Source organism: Aedes aegypti, chromosome 2 (assembly GCF_002204515.2).
Source record: "Aedes aegypti strain LVP_AGWG chromosome 2, AaegL5.0 Primary Assembly, whole genome shotgun sequence".
NCBI classification, from domain to species: Eukaryota; Metazoa; Arthropoda; class Insecta; order Diptera; family Culicidae; genus Aedes; species Aedes aegypti.
The window spans coordinates 409,722,004-409,749,213 of record NC_035108.1 but is presented as its reverse complement, the minus strand read 5'-3'; the positions used below and the strand labels follow the sequence as shown (position 1 = coordinate 409,749,213).

Below are 27,210 nucleotides of genomic sequence, written 5' to 3'. Positions count from 1 at the left end.
CAATCGTAGTTTTATAATATTCATACAATGAAATGATTCCACACTTATATCTTCTGAATGCAACTCCTTTTACACCGATGATAAACGTTAGCCATTTGTTGGGGTCTCGAAGACCGTTAACATAAAAGAAAGTGGTTATTTTCACCCGTTCACGGTATGTGAAGGTGTCCGACACTATTATTTTTAATGTAGGATGGCCATAAACATCCACAAACATCTTGGAAGGCGAAAAGAGCTCCTGATGAGGTATTCATTTCTCGATATACTTTACTCAATTTCTCCAACGAATTTCTCATTTTTAAATGTTAGAATGTGCTTCCCTAAAACGCGTCTGCACTAAACGAATGGTGACGTAATATGAGACAAACAGCAATTCACTAATACGATGCAATACTTACACGCATACAGTAGATGCTATATCATCTCTTCATTACCTGCACACATAAATTATTTTACAGGAAACCGTGAATTTCACCGTAATCTCAACAGCTGAAAATTTCTATGAAATAAATTAACGGAGTACGGTAAATTTTTACAGTTTTCGGTAATATTTCACCGAAATCCGTCAAATTTCGACGGAATTACAATGTTTTATTTAACCGAACTGTTCAGAGACTGTTGATGAGATTACGGTGAAATTCACGGATTCCGGTAAAATAATTTAAGTGTGTAGAAATATCAGATCAAAAGTTGCTATGTATTAAAACATTTTTTTAAATGAATCATAATGAAGAAAAAAAAAACAAACCTACAGAATGTACGTATATTATTCTGGGAAACGGTACATTCGGGAAAATATTTTTCGGCGAAAAAACATTCGGGAAATATCGGACAATCAGAAAAGTATAATTTGGTTCGAAAAGAATTTCACGGAATATCGCATACCCTTACATCAGCGGGACTTCGACGGAGGAGAAACCCCCCTGCTGTTCGTCATTAGGCGGTAAGAGGGAATATCCTATTCACAGTCTTTAACGCTTGAAAGAGTTTTCAAATGAACTTATGCCTTCACTACACCCGCCGGTGCTACTTCCTCAGTTTCACGCTATACTGCCGAACCAGGACGCCACGTTCTTGAACAAGAGTCAGCTTCTGCCCGGCTTGACTGGAATGAAGTGTAGGCTTTTGACTCCAGGGGCTCGATACGGTCGATCGAGTGGTGCCAAAGCGTTTCGCAACAGTCATGGTTTGAAAGCTGACCGTGCGAAACTGGAAACTGTCCGGGGACATATTTAACGTGGGGCTGCATTCCTGCAAAGAAAACGTGAATGGAATCCATTTCTGTTCGAGGGAATCGAGTTTCACTGGGCGCTGAAGCCGGGGCGGTACAATGTGACATTGGGCAATTTGCTTCGATTGTTTGTGATTGAGCCTGTCACTCCCGGTCGGCAACGGCGATTACGGTTCGCTTTTGTCGAGGCGAAAATGAACTATTTCAAAGAATGTGCTTTTGGTACACACGAATATGTATTGAAATACCAGCTCTTTGTGATTTTGACCTTTTCCATTTTAAGATACACTTAGATTCCTTGTGTTAATAATGTAATGATCAATGTGCATCGTACTTTCGAGCTGGGCGCTCACAAATTCTTTTTGCTCTTGGAAGTTTTTAAAAAAAAACTACATAAACCAAAAACCAATACTTTTCAGTGTTACAAAAACAGTACAGTACTATTTCTCTACTATTGATCCTTTTACGATCCTTGTTAGGGACCCGTGCCTTTGATTATTCGTTGGACCCATTAGCGAAAGCTAGCGGTGGTAATCCTTCTTGGACACCATCTTGGAAAAAAAACCTCTTAGAAGGTCACTTCTTCTTTCGTTTATTCACTAAATATGGTTGCAACTACTAACGAAAACCTGAATTCACAACTTTCAAGATTGAGAGAAAGGACGTTTTTCCGGAGTGCTCGCTTTCTTTCAAGGGTGAAATAGATAATGTTGATAATTGCATCAAAAAGGGGAAATCACTTCGATGCTCTGGACACATTTACCGAACACCACATCGAAGCAGTCTCTAGTCCAGGATCTTTGATTCAAGTGAGGAAGCAAAGAGTGCCGCCTATCTTGGTCAGTTGTTCTGAATTTTGAGGATTTAGGCAATCAATCAATCAATCAATCTTTAACTCCTATAAAGCAATCAAGGTTTCCTTCCAAGTCGCAAAAAAGAGACTATCGCGTATTGCCGGAAACTTTTAAGAATCGTGAACTTCTTCTCAAACATCTTGAAGAGAAGAAACACATTTTTTTACTTATGATGACAATACTGAACGTTTGTTCAAAGTCGTATTGAAAGGTCTCTCAAGTGTCCTGAAGTCACCTGAAGAGATCAAAAATGGTATAAATGATTTACTCGGATTTTCCCCAGTCCAAGTAATCATTAATTAATAATTATAAGAGAACCCAATCTGCCATTGTTCGGAAGGGGCTATCATAAGATTATTATTCAATTTAACAAAAAAAGTCTAAATAGTATTATAGCTTAAGAAAAAGCTAGCCTTATGTTCGATGTCCGTGTGACATGGGAACAATTCCAAAACCCCACTCAGTGCCGTCGGTGCCAAAAGTGGGGTCATGGAACAAAAAATTGCCCCATGTATGCTAAATGCATGATTTGCGGAGGATCTTCTCACGCTAAGGACGTCTGTCTAGTGAAGAAAGATTCCACCTAGTATATATGTTCGAATTGCGGGGGCAATCATGAGTCCAATTTTTGGGCTTGTCCTTCGCGTAGGAGAGTCGTAGAGGCTCGTGCCAGGCAGATGAAAGATAATATCCGTTACGATAACGGTCGTTTCCAGAATTTCCCTGGTAGAGTATCGAACAATGCTCATGTTTTAGTTAACGATTGCTTGATCAAGAATCATACCCATCAGGAAGATCATAATCGTGCTCATTCACAAACTTATTTTAATCCGTCGGGTAGCCGTTCGAATCTTTTAATTTCGAATGTATCTACCCACGGTAAATCCTTTACCGATATCGTAGCAGGTAATTTGAACTCCTCGCATATTCGTACTATGAGTACCCATTCTACTTGTTTCAAATCAAATGGAAAAAACCCTGCCGACACAGGTAACATCTACTCCGCCTCTTCGTCTACCGAAAGTTCTAAAGGAAAATCGTCAAATGTACCCACTTCATGTGATATGTCTGCCTCTGATTTTAATTTTCTAGCTGAACAATTGAATCGTATGGTTGATGCAATGTTCAAAGCCACCACTATGACTGAAGCAGTCCAAGTCGGTATTAAATGTACTAATCAAATTGTTATTAGATTACGTTTTTCTAATGGATCCAATAAATAAGAATTTAAATATTTCAAATTGTAATGCTCGTTCCTTGAATGGTAAAGAGGACGAGCTGTTTAATTTTATAACAGTTAATAACGTGCATGTAGCAGTTATTACTGAAACATATATAAAATCTGGATCAAAACTTTAAAAAGATCCTAACTTTTTGTTTATCGTAATGATCGACTTGATGGGGCATGTGGGGAAGTTGCAATCACCATTCATAGGAGTATAAAACATCAACTGTTTTCGTCATTTGAAACTAAAGTTTTTGAAACTATAGGTGTTGCTGTTGAAGCACACCTTGGTAAATATACTTTCATAGCTGCCTATTTGCCTTCTCAATGCTCTGGACAGCAAGTTAATTTGCTCCAAACTGACTTGCGAAAATTTACTCGCCATAAGTCAAAAACTTTTGTCGTTGGTGACTTAATTGCCAAACATCGGTCATGGAATAATTCTCAAAGTTATTCCAACGGCAGAATGTTATTTGATTAATGCTCTTCAGGATATTTCTCAATTCAATACCCTGATAGCCCTACATTTAAACAAATTATTACTAACTAATTGCGAAAAAGCTCAAAAACTTGCTATGCAGTTTGAAAGTGCGCACAATTTTAATTTAGGACTTACTAGTCCAATTGAAAATCAAGTTACTCAGGACTTCGAATATATTCTCAATCAAGAGAACATTTTCGAAAATTCCTTTGAGACTGATTTGGAAGAAGTGAGAACTATCATTAAAAAATTCAAAAATATGAAGGCTCTTGGCGATGATGGAATTTTCTACATCCTCATCAAGAAACTTCCAGCAAGTAGCTTATCATTTTTAGTTGATATACAGCCATTCCATGAACAACCGATCTAGTGGGTCACTGAATTCCGTAAAAATTTGCTATTTTGCTCCTTATCCGAAATAAGGATACACGTATTTTTGGATTTTTTGATTAGGGTGACCATTTCCAAAATAAGATGACCAGAAAAATCGCGATTTTGCAAAATTTTTATTTTTAAAATAATTATAACTTTTTAAACGTTTGACCGTTTTTCAATCTTGAACGAAATGAAGGCTAGAGATTTTGACTTTTCAGGAAAAATATGAAATTTTACAAAAATTGTGTTTTTTACATGGAAAAACTCAATAGTTTCCGTTTTTTGTGTTTTAAAGGCCTCGGGACCAAAGGGGCTATTGCTATTCTCATTTTTTCTTGAAAGTTCAGAAAATTTTACGTTTACTGGCAAATTTTCAGCGATGTATGTTTTTTAGTTTTAGAGATATATTTTTTTGAAAATAAAAAAATCAGTCATTTTTCATCGGCACACACTGTAGATCTCAGCGCATTAAATTTTTAATGTTTAAAAAAATCATAACTTTCATGGAATGGCTGATAGTTAACAAATGTTTTCAATTAGCATATTTTCCTGACAAATGGAGAAATGCTAAAGTTGTACCAATTTTAAAACCAGATAAAAATCCTGCAGAAGCTTCCATCCAGGGACGAAAAAAATCATGCTCACTATACTCAATTCACTGAATTTCTGCCACCATCAAAGTAACCGCACCACCACCAATATGATTGTACCAATGAAGATGGCACAAAAGTAGATGGGCAAAACAAACAACGATGTCCGTATGTCGTTGGTGTTTTTGATTATCAGAAGCAGAAGAGTGTCAGTTTTAGAAAATTGATTATCAATGAGGTTCAAATTAATTAAAAAATATGCTGCTATACGGGTAATGTAGGATCCGATGCACGGAATGGATTATATTGACGCGTCTTTAGTGTGTCTCGTGCAAAAATTACAACTTCCCGAAGCCAGCCCTGTCGTCGTAAAATTTGAGCTTCTTAGTCGTCCCTTTTGAGGGGGGCGTTGCTATAGCGCAGGGGGCGTTTCTATTCCCAGGCGTTAATGATGTCGGCTCATAAGAAATATCACAAATATTTTAATATATAGGGATCAACTGTAATGGAGGTTATGTTACTATGGATTTTCGACTTTCAGTTTATATAGATCACTAGTGGTCCCGGCAAACTTCGTCTTGCCATCAAGTAGGCAGCTCAAAAACGCTATGAATCATCCCAAACAAAATGACAGTTTCTTTCACGCTAGTTTTTCCGACTTTCCCGGTGAATATTCTGGGATTTTTATACACACAAACACGTCGGAACACTTGACGAACAAAACTGAAATATAATCATTCAAATCCGTTGACCCGTTCGGAAGCCATTTCGTGACATATAAACACCATTCCATTTTTATTTAAATAGATAAACGGAAATCCAAAAACCCTTGGCAACATTTTAATATATAAAAATTGCAAACATCACAAAGACTTTAATATACATTCCTAACGAACGAAAACCAAAATGCATTTGCACGTATTTAGTTTGTGTTCCATTTCTATTGAAATATGGAACGAAGAGATCAAGAACATGGACTTAAACATTAAATAATGCAAGTACATGGACTTAAACATTAAAGTTTGCTGATGTAAAAAGTGAATGTTATTTTGTCCTAGTATCAATTGAATCTACCTTAACAATACCTACTGTATATGCTATGTGACTATTTCCTAGAGTCATACGATTACGATGTACCATTCAAATAGAAATCATTATCTATGAAATAAACTTAGTCTTGTAGAACCTATCACTCAATGTAAAAGGAATCATTTAGTGCCAATCTAAAAGCCACATAGAACCGTTTTTGTGTCTCTCTCAAATTTTTTTTTTTTTTTTTAAGATTGTTTGTGTTTCAGGGAATATATGAGAAGAAGATACGAGAAGAAATACATAGAATTTATCAAAAACTGAGCTTTTTTGCCAACTGTCAAGCTATGGTCCAGCAATTTGAGTCAACTTAAATGCTTCTCTTCTAGTTTTATAAAATTTAGGCAAAATACGACGCAAACTGTAATTTTAATTATATATGCCGATGGTAACCGCGTTTCAGCGATTATTACTCAACCATAACTCGGAACATTTTTAACGAAATATTATGCGTATTCTCAGTCATGTCAGACCAAAAAAAAATGTAGACTTGACTAGAATGCGAAGAAAAGTTTCAAAGTTAAACATAAATAAATCAATACCTGAGATTCGATGTTTCGAATGTTTGATTATGTTTGTACGTAAAGTAATATATTTTTCTTTTAAAAAAATGAATCAAACAATTAAGTTAACAAAGATTTTTTTGAGTTTTCCAAAAGCAAAACATCTAGAAAATTTGAACTATTTTTTTACATAAAGAAGAAGTGTTCGATTTTCAGCCAAATGTATCGCTTAACCCTTTGGGGCCGGCGCTGTCATATATGACCGCAGTACAAAAAAGGCTGTAAAAAAAGAACCAATGAACAAATGTATATACTGTCTTCGGCAAAGTTGTCTCAAATATACTCTTTTATCAGAGAAAAATATGAAGTATATGCCTTTATGACCTAATTGACAACCTAGAACATCCTGAACATCCTGAAGTTTGGAAAATTGAACTATAAGTACATACGAAGAATGAAATGCTGCTTGTGAACATAAATGATGTTCAGGCTAGATAACACAGAATTACTCTTTTAACGAAAACACTATTTCACTTGCTTTGCTATGTCCTGGGATGTTCTAGGACGTCCAAACTGTCCTGAAGCACACTCTTTGAAATCTACAACCGTAACAGTAATTGTTTGGGTTAAAAACAATAACATTACAAATTCAAATAGAATCTACCAACCTCTGAGAATCTCAAGAGCTATTTCAAGGAACGTTTGGGATATTCCAGGCCCTCCAAATTACCCTGGAGTTCAGAACTTCAGGTCTACACTTGTTCCAGTAGTTATTCTCGCTAAACTGAGTGAAGTTATATAATCTACAATGTTTACTGAACCTTGTCACGGATCAAAAGGCTACTTCAAGAAACGTTTGAGGTATTCCAGGCCCTCCAAATTACACTGGAAATCTGAATTTCATGTCTACATTTACTTGGTAATACATACCTATTATGTCAAGAAAAACGCTGCTTCACATGCCTTTTCATGTCCTGGGATATTCTACTACGTTCAGACTATCCCGAAGCTCAATTCTCGAAATTTACAGCAGTAGTTAATTGCGCTAAAAATAATCAGCGATGCCAGATTTCTTTGGAAATCATTCCGTAGACGAAAAGTGATAAGCGTGGGGCGAGATCCCCGGCATTGCAATTCCGTAGATTTCCGTTAGAAAAATCCGTAAATTGCCGTAGAATAATGAGAATTTTCGTAGCTTTCTGTAGAAAATAAACATTTTCCGTAGAATTATCTTACGGATCCGTAGAAAGTGCTCAATTCCGTAGATCTACGGAAATTTCCGTAGATCTGGCAACGCTGCAAATAATAATATTTTCAACTCAAACGGAATCTATTGACCTCTGTGAATCTCAAAAGCTTTTCCAAACTATCCTGGAGCTCAGAACTTCAAATCTGCCCTTGTGGCAGTGTTTTTTTTTTCGCTAAATAGAGTTCAGTTATATAATCTACCAGGTTATATAGGGCCCCCATAGCCGAAGCTGTAAAGACGCGGGTATTCATCATGACCATGCTGAGGGTTCCGGGTTCGATTCCCGGTCGGTACAGGATCTTTTCGTAATGAAAATATTCTTGACTGCCTTGGCCATAGAGTAAAGGGTGTCCACGATGAAATTGCCACATACAAAATTGATTCGCAAAATTCGAGTTTTCATCCGATTGCCATCAAAACTTCAGGGTTTGAGAAATAACTATTAAACTTTCTTTCTGCCATTTTACTCGTATTTAATTTACAGTCCATACGTAAATGCCCGCACCTTGGCCTCAACCCCGGCCATAAGATTCTGCACAACCTGTGAATCAACCGTTTATTGCATGTAAACCCATACTTTCATGGACAACGAAACATATGTGAAGGCCGACTTCAAACAGATCCCCGGCAACCTGTTTTTCACGGCCAAGGATAAGTTCAGCGTTCCGGAGCATGTCCGCACTCAGAAGAGGTCCAAATTTGCGAAGAAATTCCTGGTTTGGCAAGCCATCTGCACGTGCGGGAAGCGGAGTGCACCTTTTGTGACCTAGGACACGATGAACGGACAAGTGTACATGAAAGAGTGCCTCCAGAAGCGGCTACTCCCTCTCCTGAAGGCCCACAACGTCCCAACAATCTTCTGGACGGATTTGGCCTCATGCCACTACTCCAAGGACGTGCTGAAGTGGTATGCGGATAATAAAGTCAATTTCGTGCCGAAAATGTTCAACCCTTCCAACACTCCGGAGCTCCGCTCCATCGAGAAGTACTGGGCGATTATGAAGCAGCACCTTCTTACACACTTAAATTATTTTGCCGACCTCAGCAAACGGATTGCCGAGAATCCAACAGCTGAGATTTCGGTAAAAAAAATTGCCGAATCTCGGTAAACTTTTTACCGAAATATCGTTAAAATTTTACCGAATCTCGGCAAACCAAATTTTTTACCGAGATTTCGGCAAACGTTACCGAGATTCGGTAATGGTTTACCGAAATCTCGGTAAAAGTTTTGCCGAGATTCAGCAAATATTTTACCGAGATTCGGCTGTTGGATTCTCGGCAATCCGTTTTACCGAAGTCGATTTCGGAAATTAAGTGTGTAAACGACCTAAGGTAGTGAAGACAGTCGAGGAACTGAAGAAAGTATGGGTTCACATGCAAAAAACGGTTGATTCACAGATTGTGCAGAATCTCATGGCCGGGGTTAAGGCCAAGGTGCGGGCATTTCCGTATGAACTGCCATCTGTTGCAAGAACCGCGCGAAGCACTGTCTACCATGATGGATTTTTAGTTGACGTTTGCCTAACACGCACACTACTACACGAATTGCCTGTAAGTTTTGTTCGCATCATTCAGCAACGTGTACACTATCAAAAGTCAAAGCGGTCGAACACTAGCGCCTCTGGTGGAACGATCGCATCGGTCAAATGAAATTCAAATTCATCGTTAAACGCATGTACCATGAGCTTCTCAAGAGTGTTACGTCTGTTTGTCTGTGACAGTACAGTAGTGACGCCTCTACACGGATAGTCGTGTTGCACGATTGCAAAAAAGAAGTAGAGCTCGAGATTTGTATGACGATTACCGGATCTTTTCGTAAAGGAAAGAGTCTTGACTTCCTTGGGCACAGAGTATGGGCGCATGCCTGCCACACGATATATCCATGCAAAAAGGTCATTAGCTGAGAAAGATCTCAGGTAATAAATGTGGAAGTGCTAAACTAACACTAAGCTGAGAAGCCAGCTTCCTCCCAGTGGGAACGATATACCAAGAAAAAAGAAGAAGATTCGTCGACAAACACATACATTCAAAACGTGTTTCTACTCGTTTACGCATTTAGACTCTACTGACATTTTCACAAATTGTTCTCAAACAAAAGGTGAAAAGCAGGGGGTTGAAAATAGTATATTTTTACGTGACATAATTTATGGATGCTTCCCAATAGATGTCGCTAATTAGGACTGGAAACTTTGTCGAATACACCATGTTTCGGAAGTGCTTCGTCTCGTGGTTATTAATTTATTACCACTAAATCCTGACTCTCATCGCGTTGTAGATCTTATGTACTGAACATCCCGACAAGTTAGATAATCTAGAACATTCGAAATGATCTGATAATATTAGCTTAACACTCAGAAGGTTCAAAATATACGGTAGATTACAGTTCATCACCTTGTATGATGAACAAGGTTGTTATTACAAGCATAGACTTCAAGTTATGAACTTAAGGGTAGTTTGGAAGACCTAGCACCTCCCAAAAAAATATTTGTCATCATTTTTTGTTATGTTTAGCATTTTGAGCACCAAAACTATTGAAAGGCGTTCAAAAAACTGTATAATAGTTCTTGGAAAAAATCAGGCCCCAAAGGGTTGAATTACAAATAAAATATCGCTGTTGAGGTGATAACAATATGAAAAAAAGTCAACAATTTCTATGGTTTGCAATATATTTCGCAATGGTTTTATCTTTTGTACCGTTTTGCAGCGAATTGCCGGACGCTTGGAAAGCCGGACACCTTGAACATTTTCTTATGTTTTGCCATGTTTAAGAAAGTGTAACTGTAATGTTAACACTCAGTTCGATTCTTTGATTTTAAATGTTTATTGTGAATGTCATTGTATCGCAGTAGGCTTTAAAATCATAAAAACAAAAATAAAAATAAACTGCGCGTGAAATCGTCAGTTGATTTTCCGCCTGATAAACAATTTCTTAAGGTTGGTGCTCGGATATGTGCTTGAAGTTTTCATAATCAACATACGTGTCTGTGTTGTTAAACGTGACTAACAGGAGCAAAAAAAGTGTGTTTTTGTTGCCAGCTAGTGAAATTTACCGGTATTTATATGAACATTTCTTTATTAAGCGAAGTATGCACTTCAACACAAAAGTAATCGCCTATCTCAATGCGTGGGAAATTTCTTGCAAGAAATGCTCAAGAAGACATTTTTCTTTGATCGCAGTACGCAGTTGAACAGAAATGTCATTTCAAATGGAGCTCACTGTAGGAAATTTCTTGACCATTTCTTGAGCAGAAATTTTTACTTTTACTTTTCCTTGCTTTAATGGTTAAATTCAAGTATCCGGATTACGAAGCATGATTTCCAGTTGCTTCAAAAGCCGGACATCCGAGAATGTGAATTAAAATGTGCCTCTATTTTAATCATAATGATCAAAATGGTCAATTGATGATTGTAAAAGTGATTTAGAGAACATTCGGTAAAAAAAAACTAAATTGTTACCTTCCGTTTCGGAAAAATAATTTGAAAAGAATGTGTCTCGTTAAGTTCCAGATGTCGCACGTCAATGAATCTCATGCGGCGATAGAAGAGAGTTGTGTGATTTATCTTTGTTTTTCACATCAGTTTTGACTGTTTAATTGTCCGAAATAGTTTGACAGTTTAATACTGAAAGCTGGTGATATAACCTTAAATAAAGTGCTAAAAGTTCAATTCGAATGAAATACTTACAAAATCTTTGAGTTTTCAATTAAATAAGAGTGTCCGGAATCCGAAGCAAATGTGTCCGGAATTTGAATCAGCTCGAAAGCGATGTCCGGATTTCGAAGCAAGACATACAATGGATTATTTTTTTTTATTTTACCGTGATGAATCAATACCCGGACGCTTAAGCGGTGCAGCATGATCTAATTCCCATAGCAATATATTTGCATTAGATTTGATTAACCCACTACCGTGTCACGAATCGTTTCGACTTTTATCTTGATGATAATTGCAAATATCTAGTTAAAATAACGAATATAATATGGAAATAATGTTTTTTATTACACATGTCTTGTTTTCAAATCCGGACATGTGAATAAAAAAAAACCGGACATTCTTGAATCAATTTCCGAACATTCGTGTTTAAGCCAGCTTAATTCAAATAAAATAAAGAAAATTCAACTTAAATGTGACTATTCTATCATATTTGTTGTTGTTGAATACAGGGAAGCACATACCGTTTTGTCTCAAATTCCGAACACTTAAGCACTTTTGCATATTAAGTGTTACTGTATTAACTAATTTCACAATTTTGTGTGGCTGTTATTCACTTCATTGATGACTTTTTGTGTATTTTTCACGTTACCATCGAAAAAAATATTTAAAAACAAACAATTAAGGCTTAAAATTGAAAACTATGTCAGTCAGTTTTGATTCAAATTCCGAACACCAATTATGCTACTGACTCAAATTCCGAACACTTTTGTCTCAAATTCCGAACATGGTGAATTGAATAAATTTGTTTCATTATTTTTGTTTTAATTGTGATCGAATGACGCATAGTTTTGCTCATTTGAGCTGCAAACTACAGAATATATTAAATAATATAATAATTTGCACTATTGATTTAATGCTGTACAATTTAAATCATTGATGCGATTAACATTTGAAAAATACCTTATTTAAACGAGTCGTTGAAAATCAATCGAATATTATAGGCTTGTTCTTGAAAAAATCCTTTTGCTTCTTTTAATATGGCTGTTTCTCACTCACATATTTTCAAATGGAAAAGGAAAAGTTTGTTTGAGTGTTCCAGGTTGTTGAACAGGAAATAAATAAGATTTATTTTTTAATTATGTTACAGACTGAATTTTATTATGCCGGGATTCCAACAACCAGTCGCACCATTACTCAGCAAAATTGGCTCGACTATTTAGAGATCCAATAAGATGACACATGCTAAAATATGTAGCAAAGGACTGTGCTACAATCACCGACAATTTTTTTTTTTGCTCAACTATGGAGGTGACCAGCAATACAATAAGTGAAATCAAACCCTTCACTCAAAAATGGCTTTAAACATATTTTACATGGAGAGTGCATTGAAAAAAAAAATATGTTGATTTTGCGCTCAGTGTATCATACATATATTTATTAAGTCGAATTATAACTACAATAGTAAATGAAATAATAATAAAACAGTTATCGTGGAGATGAAATTACAGTAAAGTTTAAATTGTCTATAGTTTTTTCATTGTCTTAATTTATAGTTTTTGCTTGTTTCTTCATTTTGTTCTTCATTTTCTCCAGGCGTTCTTTAGCTTTTTCAATTCTTACTGCATCTCTTTCTTTCTTCTTCTGTTCTTTCAGTTCATCTCTTTCATGCTGCTTTAGTACCCTCAACGCGGCTTTTATTTTCTTCTGTTCTTCCTTTTCCAATGATTTTTGTTTCCGTTCTTCTTGTCGTTTTTGTTTTGCAAGTTGAATTTGTTTTTTTATTTCTTGTTCTTCTTTATAAAACTCTTCCCAAGCCTCACTAGTCGCAACTGCTGGTGCGCATCGTTTCCTTTTCTTGATAGAAGATTGAGCTTCTGAGTTACGCTCTACAGCTTTGTCTTTTTCTGCGGAACAGCCCAGTAATAGAGAAATGTTCTCTACCGTATCAGAGCGATCACCTTTAATTAAAGTATTGTTTACATTAAAAACAAAAATATTTAATTTTAATTTCTTTCAATTACGCTCAAAATTCAACTCCTCCAACATATGTTCGTCATTCTCCAATTGTATAACTTCACAGGTTTGGCGTTCATGCTCAAAAAAGTTCGCATCTTCATTTTGATCTGAAAATATCAATTTGATTTCTTTTCTACAAAAATGAACAGATAACCACTCCCGTCTTTCTTACAATCAACATCATTAGGAGCACATTCATTCAAAACAGCGCTTCCTTCTCCATCAAGGGTAATATCGAGGCCAACTAATGCTGGATCTATTTCAAAGTACTCCGGTGGCCCGTCTACTTCATCTTTGATGGTTCTCCATAAATTAAAGAGATGCGATGCTTCAAGCTCCCCAGTCCACATGAGATTACGCCGCTGGTCTTCGAAAGTGTCCAAAACTTCAGGTGAAAGCCGACGATTTAGTTCACGAAGGAAAATTGTTGAAGGTATGCTCTGGTTTAATGGTTCCGTAGAGGTCGTAGATACAATATTGTTTGGCTGTTTGCTTTGATGAACTGCAGATGGATCAGGAAAAGATGCATAATCAATGGCCTCGGAGTTCCACGGATGCAGGCCACATTTTCTGAATCCATTGATCAATGTTTGTTCAATGCCGTTCATCGAATCAATAGCTTGTTTCAAAAGAGGAGCAAAGTCCGGCTTTGAAATCATTGCTCCTCCGTTGTCGAATCGCCACTTGACCAGTGCAGTGTCCCAAGCGGCTTTCATTGGTTTAAAAAATGAAACGTCAAGTGGTTGGATGAAATGGGTAGAATTCGGAGGCAAACAGATCAAAATGATACCATGACTTTTACAAAAATTAACTGTATCGTAGGTCGCATGTGAACGGTGACCATCGACAAATACAATGACGGGAAGCTTCACATTATTTTTGAGCAACCAAGGATGGAAAACGTTCCTCAAGCAGTCTAGAAACGCTTCCGACTTCATCCAACCACTCTCAGTGCGCCCGACACCCCATCCTTTTGGGATACTCTGGGAAACATCTCGCGGCAGCCTTTCTTTGTACGGAAATAGAACTAAAGGGGCCACAAGTACTCCAGAAGCAGATCCAGTCATCAGTACCGTGTATGACTCACGGTTGGAATTTCCTTGAATGGACTGTACGTTTTTCGTACCTGCAACAAAGAAAAAGAGATGTTAAATAGCCGGTGAATAATATATTATATAACAATACGTATACCTCGCTTAGCAAAAACTTTTTTCTTGCGAGGATTTGGGGCCATTTCGAAAGCACTTTCATCCATATTGAAAATGCGGTCAGGATGGTTCAGAATGTCCAGGTAATCGTGCTTTGCGAGATACCGCTCAACTTCCTGGAACCATAAACGAACTTCATCCGGCGTGACAATCCGCCTTTTCGAAATGGGATTTGCAGTTCGCTTCGAAATCGTTGGATGCCTTTTTAGAAAGCGCAAAACCCAGCCACGTGAGGGTATTCCAGATCGGAATGCTTCCGATTTTCCCAACTGCTTAGCGTACTGGGCCACATTGATTTTGAGGATCTCCTCGCATATCGGATGACCTGCTGCGGCCATGTCCTCCAACCAGCCAACAATCTCCAACTCCTCACTTGGTGATAATACAGTGGGTTTTCCAGCGGCATCTCTACGATTGACTGCTTTTTTCCGATCATACAGCGTTGTTACACGGATGTTGAACATCTTAGCTGCCGCTCGGAGAGATGTACCGCCAGCTACAGATTCCAACGCTCGTTGAATGTTTTCTTTTTTAGCTTCCATTTCACACGATGCAAGCACCTGAAATAAAGATTCTTACACTATGTTCGACATTTGAATCAAGCTTCAGAACATGATTCATATTACGAACACTACATATTTTATTGATTTTTGTAGGATTTTTGCCCAAAATTGGCACTAAGTTGTTCAACAATCAATTATTCTTACCTCAAGTTATCTTGTAGTACGAAACAAATCAAACAAAATCGCGAAACAACACTGAAATAACTGAAATAGTAACGAAGCCGGTTTGAGCATAAATTGCTAGCAGGTGCACTTTTTCATAACTTGTGCGCTGTCACTTTTTTGCAAATGCTTACTATTTTAAAAGTAGGCGCTGTAAATGCATAAAAATCTCGTTACAATCATTCTTACTGTATGGAAATTACCCCAATGCAAAATATCTTAATATAAGTATACTATATCCATTATAAATATAACAATTACGACAAGGTGTTCGGAATTTGAGTCTGTTCGGAATTTGAGACAAAACGGTAATAATGTTTTTAAAAATGAATAATCAAGATAATTCTGTATTTCGGTAACTCATATCGTTTGGTTGTAGCCGCGAGCAAATAATCTGCAACAATCGTCATCATACGACTTTTCCACTACAATTTAATTTCATACACGACCATCCACTTTTTCTTGCATTTATTTCAGTTTTCGGTGCATTTTTACTACAAAAAAATGGCTAATTGGGCACGTCAGGAGTTAATCATCAATATTAACCTCCTTTTCCCGAGCAGCCTAGATAGCCGCGTAGTGTCGGTAGCGGTTGTTTCAACTGGCTAAGAATTAACACTACGGACTGCCTGTTCCGGTGGTAAAAGTCCACCTCACAGGTGACCCCTAATTTATGGTGTGATGCGTACCGTGCCTAAGAATGAATGGTTAGGGGGGTCTAAATAAAACCTAACCGCAAACGGAGCCTGTGGGGTACCAGGGCGCCCTCCACAGTATTGAGTCCTTCCTGTGCTACCCGGAGCAATGGTGCAGGTGACCTTGTATTTCTCCGAGATAATCGGCTGCCCTTCTTCAGTCTCTATCTTGAGGCTTAATAAGGGTGGGATTATGAATATGTTGACATTTAATTTAAATTATCACCTATATGGATTCGCATTATGCGTTTTACACAGTGTATTCTGTGCTCTTTCGCCTTTGGCGACTTTAAATAGATACCGATCTGGTTTTTTTCGTTGCTGGTCTTTTTCGTGCTGAGATTGCAAAAAGCTTAATCCTGCCTAGTTTGGGTAGTGGCTACGGTTAGGTTAGCTCAGATCAATCTTCAGCATAAAAGAACAGCAACGATCAATCTTTGCAGACTCATGCAAAATGGTGCAGCCCAAGTGGCGCTAGTTCAAGAACCCTACTTTCGTAGAGGGAACTTCTATCTAGGTAACCTTGTGGACCCAGTTTTTGCTATTTTTAGCAAGCTTGAAATGGCAAACTCGCGCTCCATGCCCCGCGCATGCGTGCTCGTAAATAAAGCAATCGTTGCTACACTCATTTCTGAGTTGACGACCAGAGATGTATGTGCTGTCACAATTGATGTTTCTGTTGGTGACCTCAACAGGAAATACGTCTATTGTTCGGTATATTTACCACATGATGAACCATCCCCAACGGATGACTTCAAACGAGTTGTCGTACACTGCGTAACAAAAGCCCTTCCGCTGATTGTGGGCAGTGATGCCAATGCTCATCACATCATCTGGGGCAGCTCGGATATCAATTTGAGAGGCTCCAGTCTGATGGAATACTTAAGTAGTACAGACCTTGGATTACTTAACATAGGCAATCGCCCAACCTTCATGGTTTCTAATAGAGAAGAAGTGTTAGACATAACGCTCTGCTCGAATAGAATCAGTCACGAGTTGACGAATTGGCATGTATCAGATGAGGAATCATTATCTGATCATCGCTACATCTTCTTTGAACATTCAAATGTAACTGCGCAGACTTTGCGTTTTAGGAATCCTCGGTCAACAAACTGGGAACTCTACATTGAATTGGTTGCGACCAAATTTCATGGATATTCTCCGTCCATTGAAAATCCAAGTGATCTGGATGATGCCGTTGATACTACAACATCCTACATTATGGAAGCTTTTGAAGAAGCATGTCCTCTGCGGTCTGTAAAGACTACAAGAGGGACCCCATGGTGGAATTCCGATCTGACTAGACTCAGGAAACAATGTAGAAGGAGTTGGAACAGACGCCGTTCAGCTGGATCAGAGTCGTTCAAGTCAGCTCGCAAGGCTTACAAGAAGGCTCTTCGTTCTGCTGAACGATCCGGCTGGAAAAACCTTTGTACAAATGTTTCCAGTTTGAGTGAAGTCAGTCGGTTGAACAAAATTCTTGCAAAATCTAAGGATTTCCAAGTGAACGAAATTCGCTTACCTAATGGTGACTTTACTTCTTCCGATGAAGAAGTTTTAGAATGTTTATTCAATACACACTTCCCCGGATGTGTGGACATAGCATCTACGGATGAACCAAATGTCTTTTCATGTAGTTACGAGTCTCTGGCCTCGGCTCGCAGTATCGTAACTACTGAATCGATTCAATGGGCACTTAATAGTTTTGCTCCTTTCAAATCTCCGGGAGCGGATGGGATTTATCCTGTTCTGCTCCAAAAGGGATTTGAGTCTATCAAACATGTTTTGAAAAAGCTACTTGTAAGCAGTTTTGCTACCGGGTACATTCCCAAATCCTGGCGTGATATTACTGTAAAGTTTATCCCAAAAGGAGGACGTGCATCGTATGAGGAAGCGAAGAGTTTTAGACCAATCAGTCTGACCTCTTTTCTTCTGAAATGTCTGGAACGCATTATCGATCATCACATCCGTGATGTTTATTTGGCAAACATGCCTCTTCATGTGAATCAACATGCTTACCAATCTGGAAAGTCCACTGTGACTCTTTTACACAAAGTTGTATACGATATCGAGAAAGCATTCGCTCAGAAGCAATCGTGCTTGGGTGTTTTCTTGGATATTGAGGGTGCCTTTGATAACGTGTCTTTCGATGCCATATTGGAAGCCGCACGAAACCATGGGCTACCTACAATGATTACCAATTGGATTCATCAAATGCTCAAAAACCGACATCTCTTCTCGACATTGCGTCAAGCAGCGATTCGAAAATTGAGTGTTTGCGGATGCCCCCAAGGGGGAGTCTTGTCACCACTTTTGTGGAATCTCGTAGCAGATACGCTATTGAGGCAACTCAATAATTGCGGTTTTCCAACTTATGGATTTGCCGACGACTATCTAGCTCTGATAGTTGGTATGTGCATAAGCACCCTATTCGACCTGATGCAAAGTGCTCTTCAGGTAGTCGAGAGTTGGTGTCGCCAATATGGCCTTTCGGTTAACCCGAATAAAACATCTATTGTTCTTTTTACGGAAAGACGAAACCGCGATGGAATTCGACCTTTACGTCTTTTTGGCACTGAGATTAATGTGACTGATCAAGTAAAGTATGTCGGAGTCATTCTAGATTCCAAACTTTTATGGACAGCTCACATTGATTTCAGAGTCAAAAAAGCTTGTATGGCCTTCGGTCAATGCCGGCGAACCTTTGGTAAAACTTGGGGCCTCAAACCCAAATATATCAAATGGATTTACACAACAGTTGTTCGACCAATATTGGCATATGGATGTCTTGTGTGGTGGCAAAAGGGCGAAGTGAGAACAATCCAATCAAAATTGGGCCATCTCCAAAGGATGTGCTTGATGGCGATGTCTGGTGCGTTCTCTACAACTCCCACAGCAGCGCTCGAGGCCCTTTTCGACGTTGCGCCACTACACATATATCTTGAACAAGAAGCACTTTCTTGCTCTTACCGTTCATGGGTACTGGATCTACTGGAGAAAAATCCAGTGAATCGTAGATCTACACACACTTCGTTGTTTCCACTTTTGGTGAATTGGGACAAAATTGTCCTTGCTCCAAGTGATCTCACAATTGCTTGTAACTTTCCTTACAGGACATTTACCACACAATTCCCTTCACGGGAAGAGTGGACGTCTGGCTATTTGGAAAGAAGTATATCAAACAATATAGTATGTTACACTGATGGCTCCCTTCTTGAAGGTAGAGCTGGTGCAGGAGTATATTCTCGTGAGCTAAGGCTGAATCAGTTTTACTCACTTGGTAGAAACTGCACCGTTTTTCAGGCGGAAATATTTGCCCTTATGTGTGGAGTGCAATCAGCACTTCAACAGCGCGTAATGGGTAAAGTCATATACTTCTGTTCAGATAGTCAAGCTGCTATAAAAGCTCTCGCTTCGACCAACTCAAGGTCGAAGCTTGTTATCGCATGTCGAACTCAAATTGAGGAACTGAATTCAGTCAACTCTGTAAACCTTGTATGGGTACCTGGCCATTCTTCCATCGCTGGAAATGAATTGGCTGATGAGCTAGCTCGCGATGGAGCATCGCATGACTTCATTGGCCCTGAGCCGGCTATTCCAATTTCGAAGTGCTGGGTGAAGCTTCAGATAAACTCTTGGGCGGCAACTCAGCACAAGCAATATTGGAATAGTTTGGAGTCGTGTCGTCAAACAAAATTGTATATTACTGAGCCATCTCCAAAGGTGGCGAAGTATTTAACAAATCTGTCAAAGCAGAATTGCAGTCTCTTGGTCAGAGCGTTGACAGGCCACTGCCGACTCAACTATCACATGGCAAATATTCAGCGTGCTGACTCATTTGTGTGTGATAGTTGTGACTCCGATTATGGAACTTCGTATCACCTGATATGTAACTGTCCAGTTTTTGCGCAAATGCGATTCCAATTACTTGGTAAACACTTATTAAGTGAAACTGAATACAGAAGCCTGAATCTTCAGGACATCCTGTTATTCTTAACCCGCTGTGGTAATGAGCTATAGGCTCTCTTTACGCTCATGCGTTTTGCAGTGCCCTTTTTAGGGCGCTGTTCGAACCCATTGTGGTATGGAGCTACATGCTCTCATTTCGCTTATGCGATCTTCCCTCTTCAAGGGACCCCACTCCTATTTCCTCCCATCTTTCCCTTCCCTTTCCTCTCCCATCGGGTAGATGATGAAATAGGCTCAAATATGGCGATGGCACAAATCTCCCAACTGGTGGGGAACGTGCCTTTGGAGCCGGCCTTCTGATACCTGATACCATCATACGACTTTTCCACTACAATTTAATTTCATACACGACCATCCACTTTTTCTTGCATTTATTTCAGTTTTCGGTGCATTTTTACTACAAAATAGATATTCACTCAAGCAAACTACAAGTTAAACGTATAGCGTTTGGATTTCAAATCCATGGTTCACAAATCCGGACACTCACTTATCACACGAAAAAATGTCCTTTTACACATTTTTTCACAGTTTTGAAGTGTTCCAATCATTTATCTAACATACTTAAACACAAACTATGGTTTGCAACAATTCGCATACAATGTCATTGAAATTATCGTTAACTTGACCGCTCTTTGTTTTGCTGAATGACTTGAACTACGAAAACTGCACTACGATATAATGGTGTCAAACTTATGTTTGATTTTTATTTTTATGTTTATTAATTATATGACAATGGCTACTAGATCAAATTGTAGTCAAATCATGAGCAATGTTATAAAGCTCAGATGTGAATATTTAAAACCACATAATTATTCAAATTCACATTGTATTCAGTAAAAGTTACCAGAGTGTCCGGATATTGGTACCGTCCGGATTTTGATTCACCACGGTAGTGAGATTTTCCTCAAACATTGTATTTTTAGAGAAACTTTAAAGTAGATGGAGTACCGTGTACCTTTTAATTCCGCTCCTAAATGCTTATCTTTGACAGATACGCGTATTTCGACGACCACTTGCAGTCTTCTTCAGTGTCAGTTACTCGTATCCACTGGATCCAGTGGATACGAGTAACTGACACTGAAGAAGACTGCAAGTGGTAGTCGAAATACGCGTATCTGTCAAAGATAAGTATTTAGGAGCGGAATTAAAAGGTACACGATACTCCATCTACTTTAAAGTTTCTTTATTTGAGATTCTGCTCAGAGGATTCGAACATTCATTAAAGAATTGTATTTTTGTTTGCACAGCAACAAAAATTGAACTACGTGTGGTGTGGAAATATATTATAGCTTCAAGATATACAAGAATTTGCTTATGAAATTTAAGTTTGAAGTCGCACTGCCTCTTAGGTGTCCGGATTTCTAAGCAAAACGGTAGTTTTACGATAGATATATTAGTGAATCTTGAAATTTCCAAGTATCAATTACAGATGGTTTTCAAACCTATTTCATCAAATTTAAAAACACAAAAATGCTGCTCGTGGTGTATACTTGATTATGAAAATTATCACTATCACATGAAAATTATTGGTCCAGAAAAAAAACAAGGGTGTTAACTGACTGTCATAAGAACATATAAGTTAAAGATTCTTTCATTTCTAAACTATACCATATTTCATCAAACTTCGAGAGTGGTCTTGGGCTTCTTAATAATCACGTGCTTTTATCAAAGGATTTCTTGAGATAATTTAACCAACATTTTCTTTAACAATACCGAATATTAGGGATCAAGCGCGTACAGCCATAGTAATACCCATTAAATTAAGGGATCCCGTTTCACAACTCAGGGTAGTGAACGGTACGCACACTGCGAACTATTCTTGCACCTTCATGAACTGCATCACTTCTCGAAGAGACAAACCATTCGGAAAAATGGCATTCGAGGAAAAAGGTTATTCTGGAAACTGTCATTCGCGGAAAGGACATTCGAGGAAAAGTGGCACAATCGTTTGATAAATAGTAAAGACAAACTGTAGATATTTTAAACAACATATAAAACGGAAAGAACCAAACACTACTCTTCACTTGATATACATTAGTTAAGGTCACAAAGCAAACAAAATTTAATTGGTTTCTTACAGGGCGTTAAGTTGCAGCTTATCTACGTGAAACAAGGTATAATCACTTCAGGGCGTTGATACAGATTAAAAAAATTGATTGATTTTTACGGGGCGTTACGATTTAATTCATTAATGTGGACTAAGGTTAAATTACTGCAGGATATTGATAGAGCTTGGAATTTTTAATTAATGTCATACAGGGCGTTGAGATGTACCTGATCATCATAGGATAAGTCAGTCACTCCAATCAAATTACTGCAGGGCGTTGATACTGCCAAGAAATTACAATTGATTTTCAACAGGGCGTAAATATGCTCCAGATCTCACAAAGATCAATATGGAATTTAGTCAAATCACTTCAGACCGTTGATATAGCTTGATCGATTGATGTTATACAAAGCGTTAAGATGTTTCTGAACTACGTGAAAGAAGGCCAAATTACTCCAGGGCGTTGCTAAAGTTTGGAATTTTTAATGTATGTCCTACAGGGTGTTGAGATGTACCTGATCTACATAGAATGAGGTCAAAATACTCCAGGGCGTTGATACAGCTTGGAATTTTCAATGGAAACAGAGCATTAAGTCACCTGATCTATGTAAGACAACAAGGTCAAAATACAAGGAAAATAGATATCGAACAGGGCGTTAACATAAAGTTGATTTACATGAGACGAGTCCAAATTACTTCAGGACGATGATACAGCATGGAATTTCCAATTGATGTCCCACATGGCGTTAATATGCACCTTATCTAAGATCTACGTGAGACAAGGTCAAATAACTCCAGGGCATCAATACCGATTGGAATGTTCAATCGATACAGGGCATTGAGGTGCACCTGATCTACGTAAGACAAGGTCAACTTAGTGAAGGGCGTTTATACATTTTGACAATTGTCCCACAGGGCGTTAAAATTCAACTTATTTACATGGAACAAGGTCAAATCACTTAATATCACGAATATTCGATTAATGTACTACAGGGCTTAAAGATGCACTTGGTCTACGAAAAATGATGTCAAATTTTCCCAGATAAAGCTTAAATTTTCAATTGTTGTCCTACAGGGCATTGAGATGTATTTGATCGATATGGGATAAGGTCAAATTACTCTAGGGCGTTGATAGAGCTTGGAGTTTCTATTGATGTCATACAGGGCGTCAAGATGCACTTGATTTACATGGGATGAAGTCAAATTAATCCAGGGCGTTTATGCAGTTTGAAATTTTTAAATAATGTCCTACAGGGTCGTAAAATGCAGCTGATCTATATGAGAAAAGTTTAAATTACTCTAGGGCGTCAATACAGATTGAAGTTTTCAATCGATGCAGGGAACTGAGGTGCACCACATCTACGTAAGACAAGGTAAAATTAGTCAAGGGCATTTATACATCTTGACATTTGTCCCTTAGGGCGTTAAGATGCAACTGATTTACATGGCATGAGTCCAAATTACTCTAGGGCGTTGTTGCTCGGACCATTCAAGTGATGTGGTGCGTAAAGATGCACTTGGTCTACATAAGGTGAGGTCAAGTTACTCCAAGGTGTTGAAAAAGCTTGAAATTTTTATTGATGTCATATAGGGCGTTAGGATGTTACGGCTCTATATGGGACAAATTACTCCAGGACGTTGATACTGCTTGGAGTTTTCGATTTTGATATATGTGGAATAAGGTCAAATTATTCTAAGGCGTTTACAATGCCTGGAATTTCCATTCGATGTGGTGAAATTACTCTAGGGCGTTGATGCAGCTCGTAAATTTCGATTGATTTTCTACAGGGCGGTGATATGCTCATGATATATATGAAATTCTATGCAAATAGGTTTAAATTACTCCAGGGCGTTGGTAGGTACAGGTTGAAAATTTCGATTGATATCTTATGGGGCGTTAGATTGTTGTTGATTTCATACATTATTTTTTATGTCTTCGGGTGAAAAATTCTAAAAAAAATCTGAGAATAGCTTCTTAGTCGTCGACTAAGCGCGACTAAGCAGGACGACAGAGCTGCCCGAAGCGGAATGTAAAAAAGTCAAGCTGGTTAGAATGAATATCATTTTTGTTTCCGATTATCAAAAAGCGGTTGAGTAGCAGCAGGTCAAAAGGAAACTGACAATCTTGCGCAAGCGCTTTGCCAATCTTTGTTGTGTTGTCAAGGTGAGGATAAAAACAAATAAAAATCAACGAAGATTCTACCCAGCAAGTATCAATGTAGGCGAGGGTAGATTGAATATTTTCGTCCCTGCTTCCATCTATCGTCCAACCAGTTTGCTTTCCTCAATCAGTAAACTTTTTGAAAATGTTATTTTGAACAGAATGATGGTCCACATCAACGGAAATTCAATTTTTGCCAATGAACAGTTCAGATTCCGCCATGGACATTCGACCACTCATCAACTTTTACGTGTAACAATTTTGATCCGTTCCAACAAATCTGAAGGCTATTCTACTGGTCTTGCTCTTCTAGACATAGAAAAAGCATACGACAGCGTTTGGCATGAAGGCTTGATTGTAAATTAAAAAACTTTAATTTTCCAACATACATTGTTAGAATAATCCAAAGTTATCTGTCAAATCGTACACTTCAGGTTAATTATCTGAAATCCTTGTCTGAAAGACATGTAAGCACATTGGGGTAACAACATGTAAGGTAGCATTTTGGGACCAATATTACACAATATTTTCACATCTGACTTACTTGAGTTACCTCAGGGATGTCAAAAACCTTTGTTTGCGGATGACACAGGCCTCTCCGCCAAAGGACGAAGCCTGCGTGTCATCTGTAGTAGATTGCAAAAATGTTTGGATATGTTTTTCTCCATACTTGCAAAAATGGAAGATTTCTCATAATGCTTCCAAAACTCAACTTTAAATATTCTCACATAAACCAAAAGCTCTGTATTTGAAACCTTCAAGTAGACATGTTGTTACGATGAGAGGGGTTCCAATAAATTGGTCAGATGAAGTTAAGTATCTAGGGCTCATATGAATTTAACTTTCAAAAATCACATTGAGGGCATTCAAGCCAAATGTAACAAATATTTAAAATGTCTCTATCCACTTATTGACAGAAAATCGAAACTTTGTCTCAAGAACAAGCTTTTGATCTTAAAACAAATTTTAAGGCCAGCCATGTTGTATACTGTACTAATCTGGACTAGCTGTTGTAATACCAGGAAGAAAGCTCTGCAGAGGATTCAAAATAAAATTTCGAAAATGATTCTGAAGCTTCCTCCCTGGTATAGTAGTAATGAGTTGCATAGAATAGCAAATGTTGAAGCATTGGAGCAAATGTCAAATGAAATAATTAATAATTTTAGACAAACATCTATCGCCACGATAAATGTGGTATATATTTTGGTTAAGTAAATTGAAAGCGTTTTTTTTTTCTCTGATAAGCAGGTGTAATCAACTTACCTGTAAAAATTCGTAACTGCTACGGCGAATGAAATGTAATATGTGGTTAATAAAATGTTAATAAAAACTTTATTTTGTTATACCAGATTAGAATGATATTTTGTCTAACACAGAACACCTGAATATAAGAAATGAATGCAATGTTTGGAATGATACTAATAAAGAATAAAAAAAAAACTCCAAGTCTAAAAGACTTCCTGTAAGAGCTGGTGTTCCTCAAGGCAGCATCTTGGGACCAATTTTACACAATATTTTCACATCTGACTTACTTGAGTTACCTCAGGGATGTCAAAAATCTTTGTTTGCGGATGACACTGGCCTCTCCGCCAAAGGACGAAATCGCTTGCGTGGTTTGTTTTTGTACAAAAATGGTTTATTTTCCATATATATTTTTTTGTTTTGTTGTTCTCCCAACAACTTCAAAGTTCACAACTCAATGCAACCATCTCGTATCCCATGTCAAGATTACTTTTATTGCACTTCCCTCGAAACCCCGACAAACCTTGAAAGCTCATAGTGAAAACATGAAAGCGAGAAAAACATTATACCCACTTACCGATTATAATCTGCAACAGTAGAACCACATTCATTGGTCTGGACTAGTATTGTACCGTGGCAGCAGCATAAAAGTGGCAATCGTACGGTTTCGCCAGTTTGGGAATATGGCACACACTCACTCAAACACTCGAACACTCGACCGCGCGCCTGGATTCTGTTTTCTACTGCGTTTTTGATTTGCTCATACTCGGAGTTCTTGGAGCTGGAAAATGACTTATTTTGTCTGAGGACGCTTTATACCCTCTTTTTCCAGCAAACACCCTCACTTGTACCGACGAGGAAATGTAGTTCACCTTCTTCAGTATTTCATCTTTTTTCCTTCTTCTTTTGATTGCAGCTTTGCCAACTCTACTGAAGCACTTCTTCACGATTTCTTATTTTCCCTTAATTTCTCGAATAAAGTTTCCCTCTTCCGAAGGAAAATCGTTTGGTTTTGCGGAAATTCTACGTTTATTGCTTTCTCTGGTATTTGCTTTTTTTCTGACTTCAACTGGTTCCTCTTTTTTGCTCGATTTTAAGCACTTGCTTGTTATTTTTTACACTTTTTTCCTCTCTCTCTGTTGGTTGTTGAAAGTTATACTTTTTCTTTTCATCAAGCGAGTCCGTCTTCAAGTTACAATCCCACGTCTTGGTCTCAAAGTTTTCGTCTGTCGAAGTTTATCGAATTTTTTTTTTCGTTTCCGACGGGAGGGCTCTCTTCTTCAAAGAGGATCGATTTATTGCCACCACACTGACAGGTGCTGGCGTAGGCGAGGTGGTGATGGGAGAGGCGGAAGTGATTGAGCACGTTGACTGGCGAGTTTACTCCACGGAGCTGAGTTTGGTACTCGGGAAACTCAGACAGGTAAGTATGCAGCAGGCAAGCATTTCTAATACCATCGTCTAAAGTTCGCCAATGTGGCCTTTGATCACAGTTCGCCACTTGCTTCTTCCCGTGTGTTGGTTTTCCCAACGATGGAAGCAATCCGAACAGTTTTCCAGTGCACTCTTGGCTGGTGAGTTTCACTTTGTGGCTTTATTGTTGGATAATTTGGTTCTGTGAAAGAGAGTGGAGAGGAGAAATAAAGTTAGTCCGAGTGCGGTTGATTCAATCTGTGCGAGGATTTTGAATGCTTCGGTATAACTAACCGCTAAATCGTGTCAAGTTGTCGTAGAGTAGTTTTCATTGTGAGAAAATGGTAGCAGAACAAATTTCGATTCAACTTTTTTTCTGGATTGATATAATTTAGAAGCTTTCCCGGGAATTGAGATTTCCCGGGAATCCCGTTTCCCAGGAAATGATTTTCTGTTTCCCGGGATTCCCGTATTTCCCAGGAT

The 27,210-nt window shown here is 38.2% G+C and overlaps 1 protein-coding gene across 1 annotated transcript in view; it reads right to left on the bottom strand.

Annotated features, from left to right (window-relative positions):
- The window catches only part of LOC5569062 (neural-cadherin), a 693,697-nt gene extending 666,773 nt beyond the window's left edge, over nt 1-26,924 (bottom strand). The window contains exon 1 of the mRNA XM_021847327.1: nt 25,892-26,924. Within this exon, the coding sequence (XP_021703019.1) occupies nt 25,892-25,925 (34 nt within the window). The 5' untranslated portion in view covers nt 25,926-26,924. The remainder of the gene's footprint in view (nt 1-25,891) is intronic.
- Between the last annotated feature and the right edge of the window lie 286 nt (nt 26,925-27,210).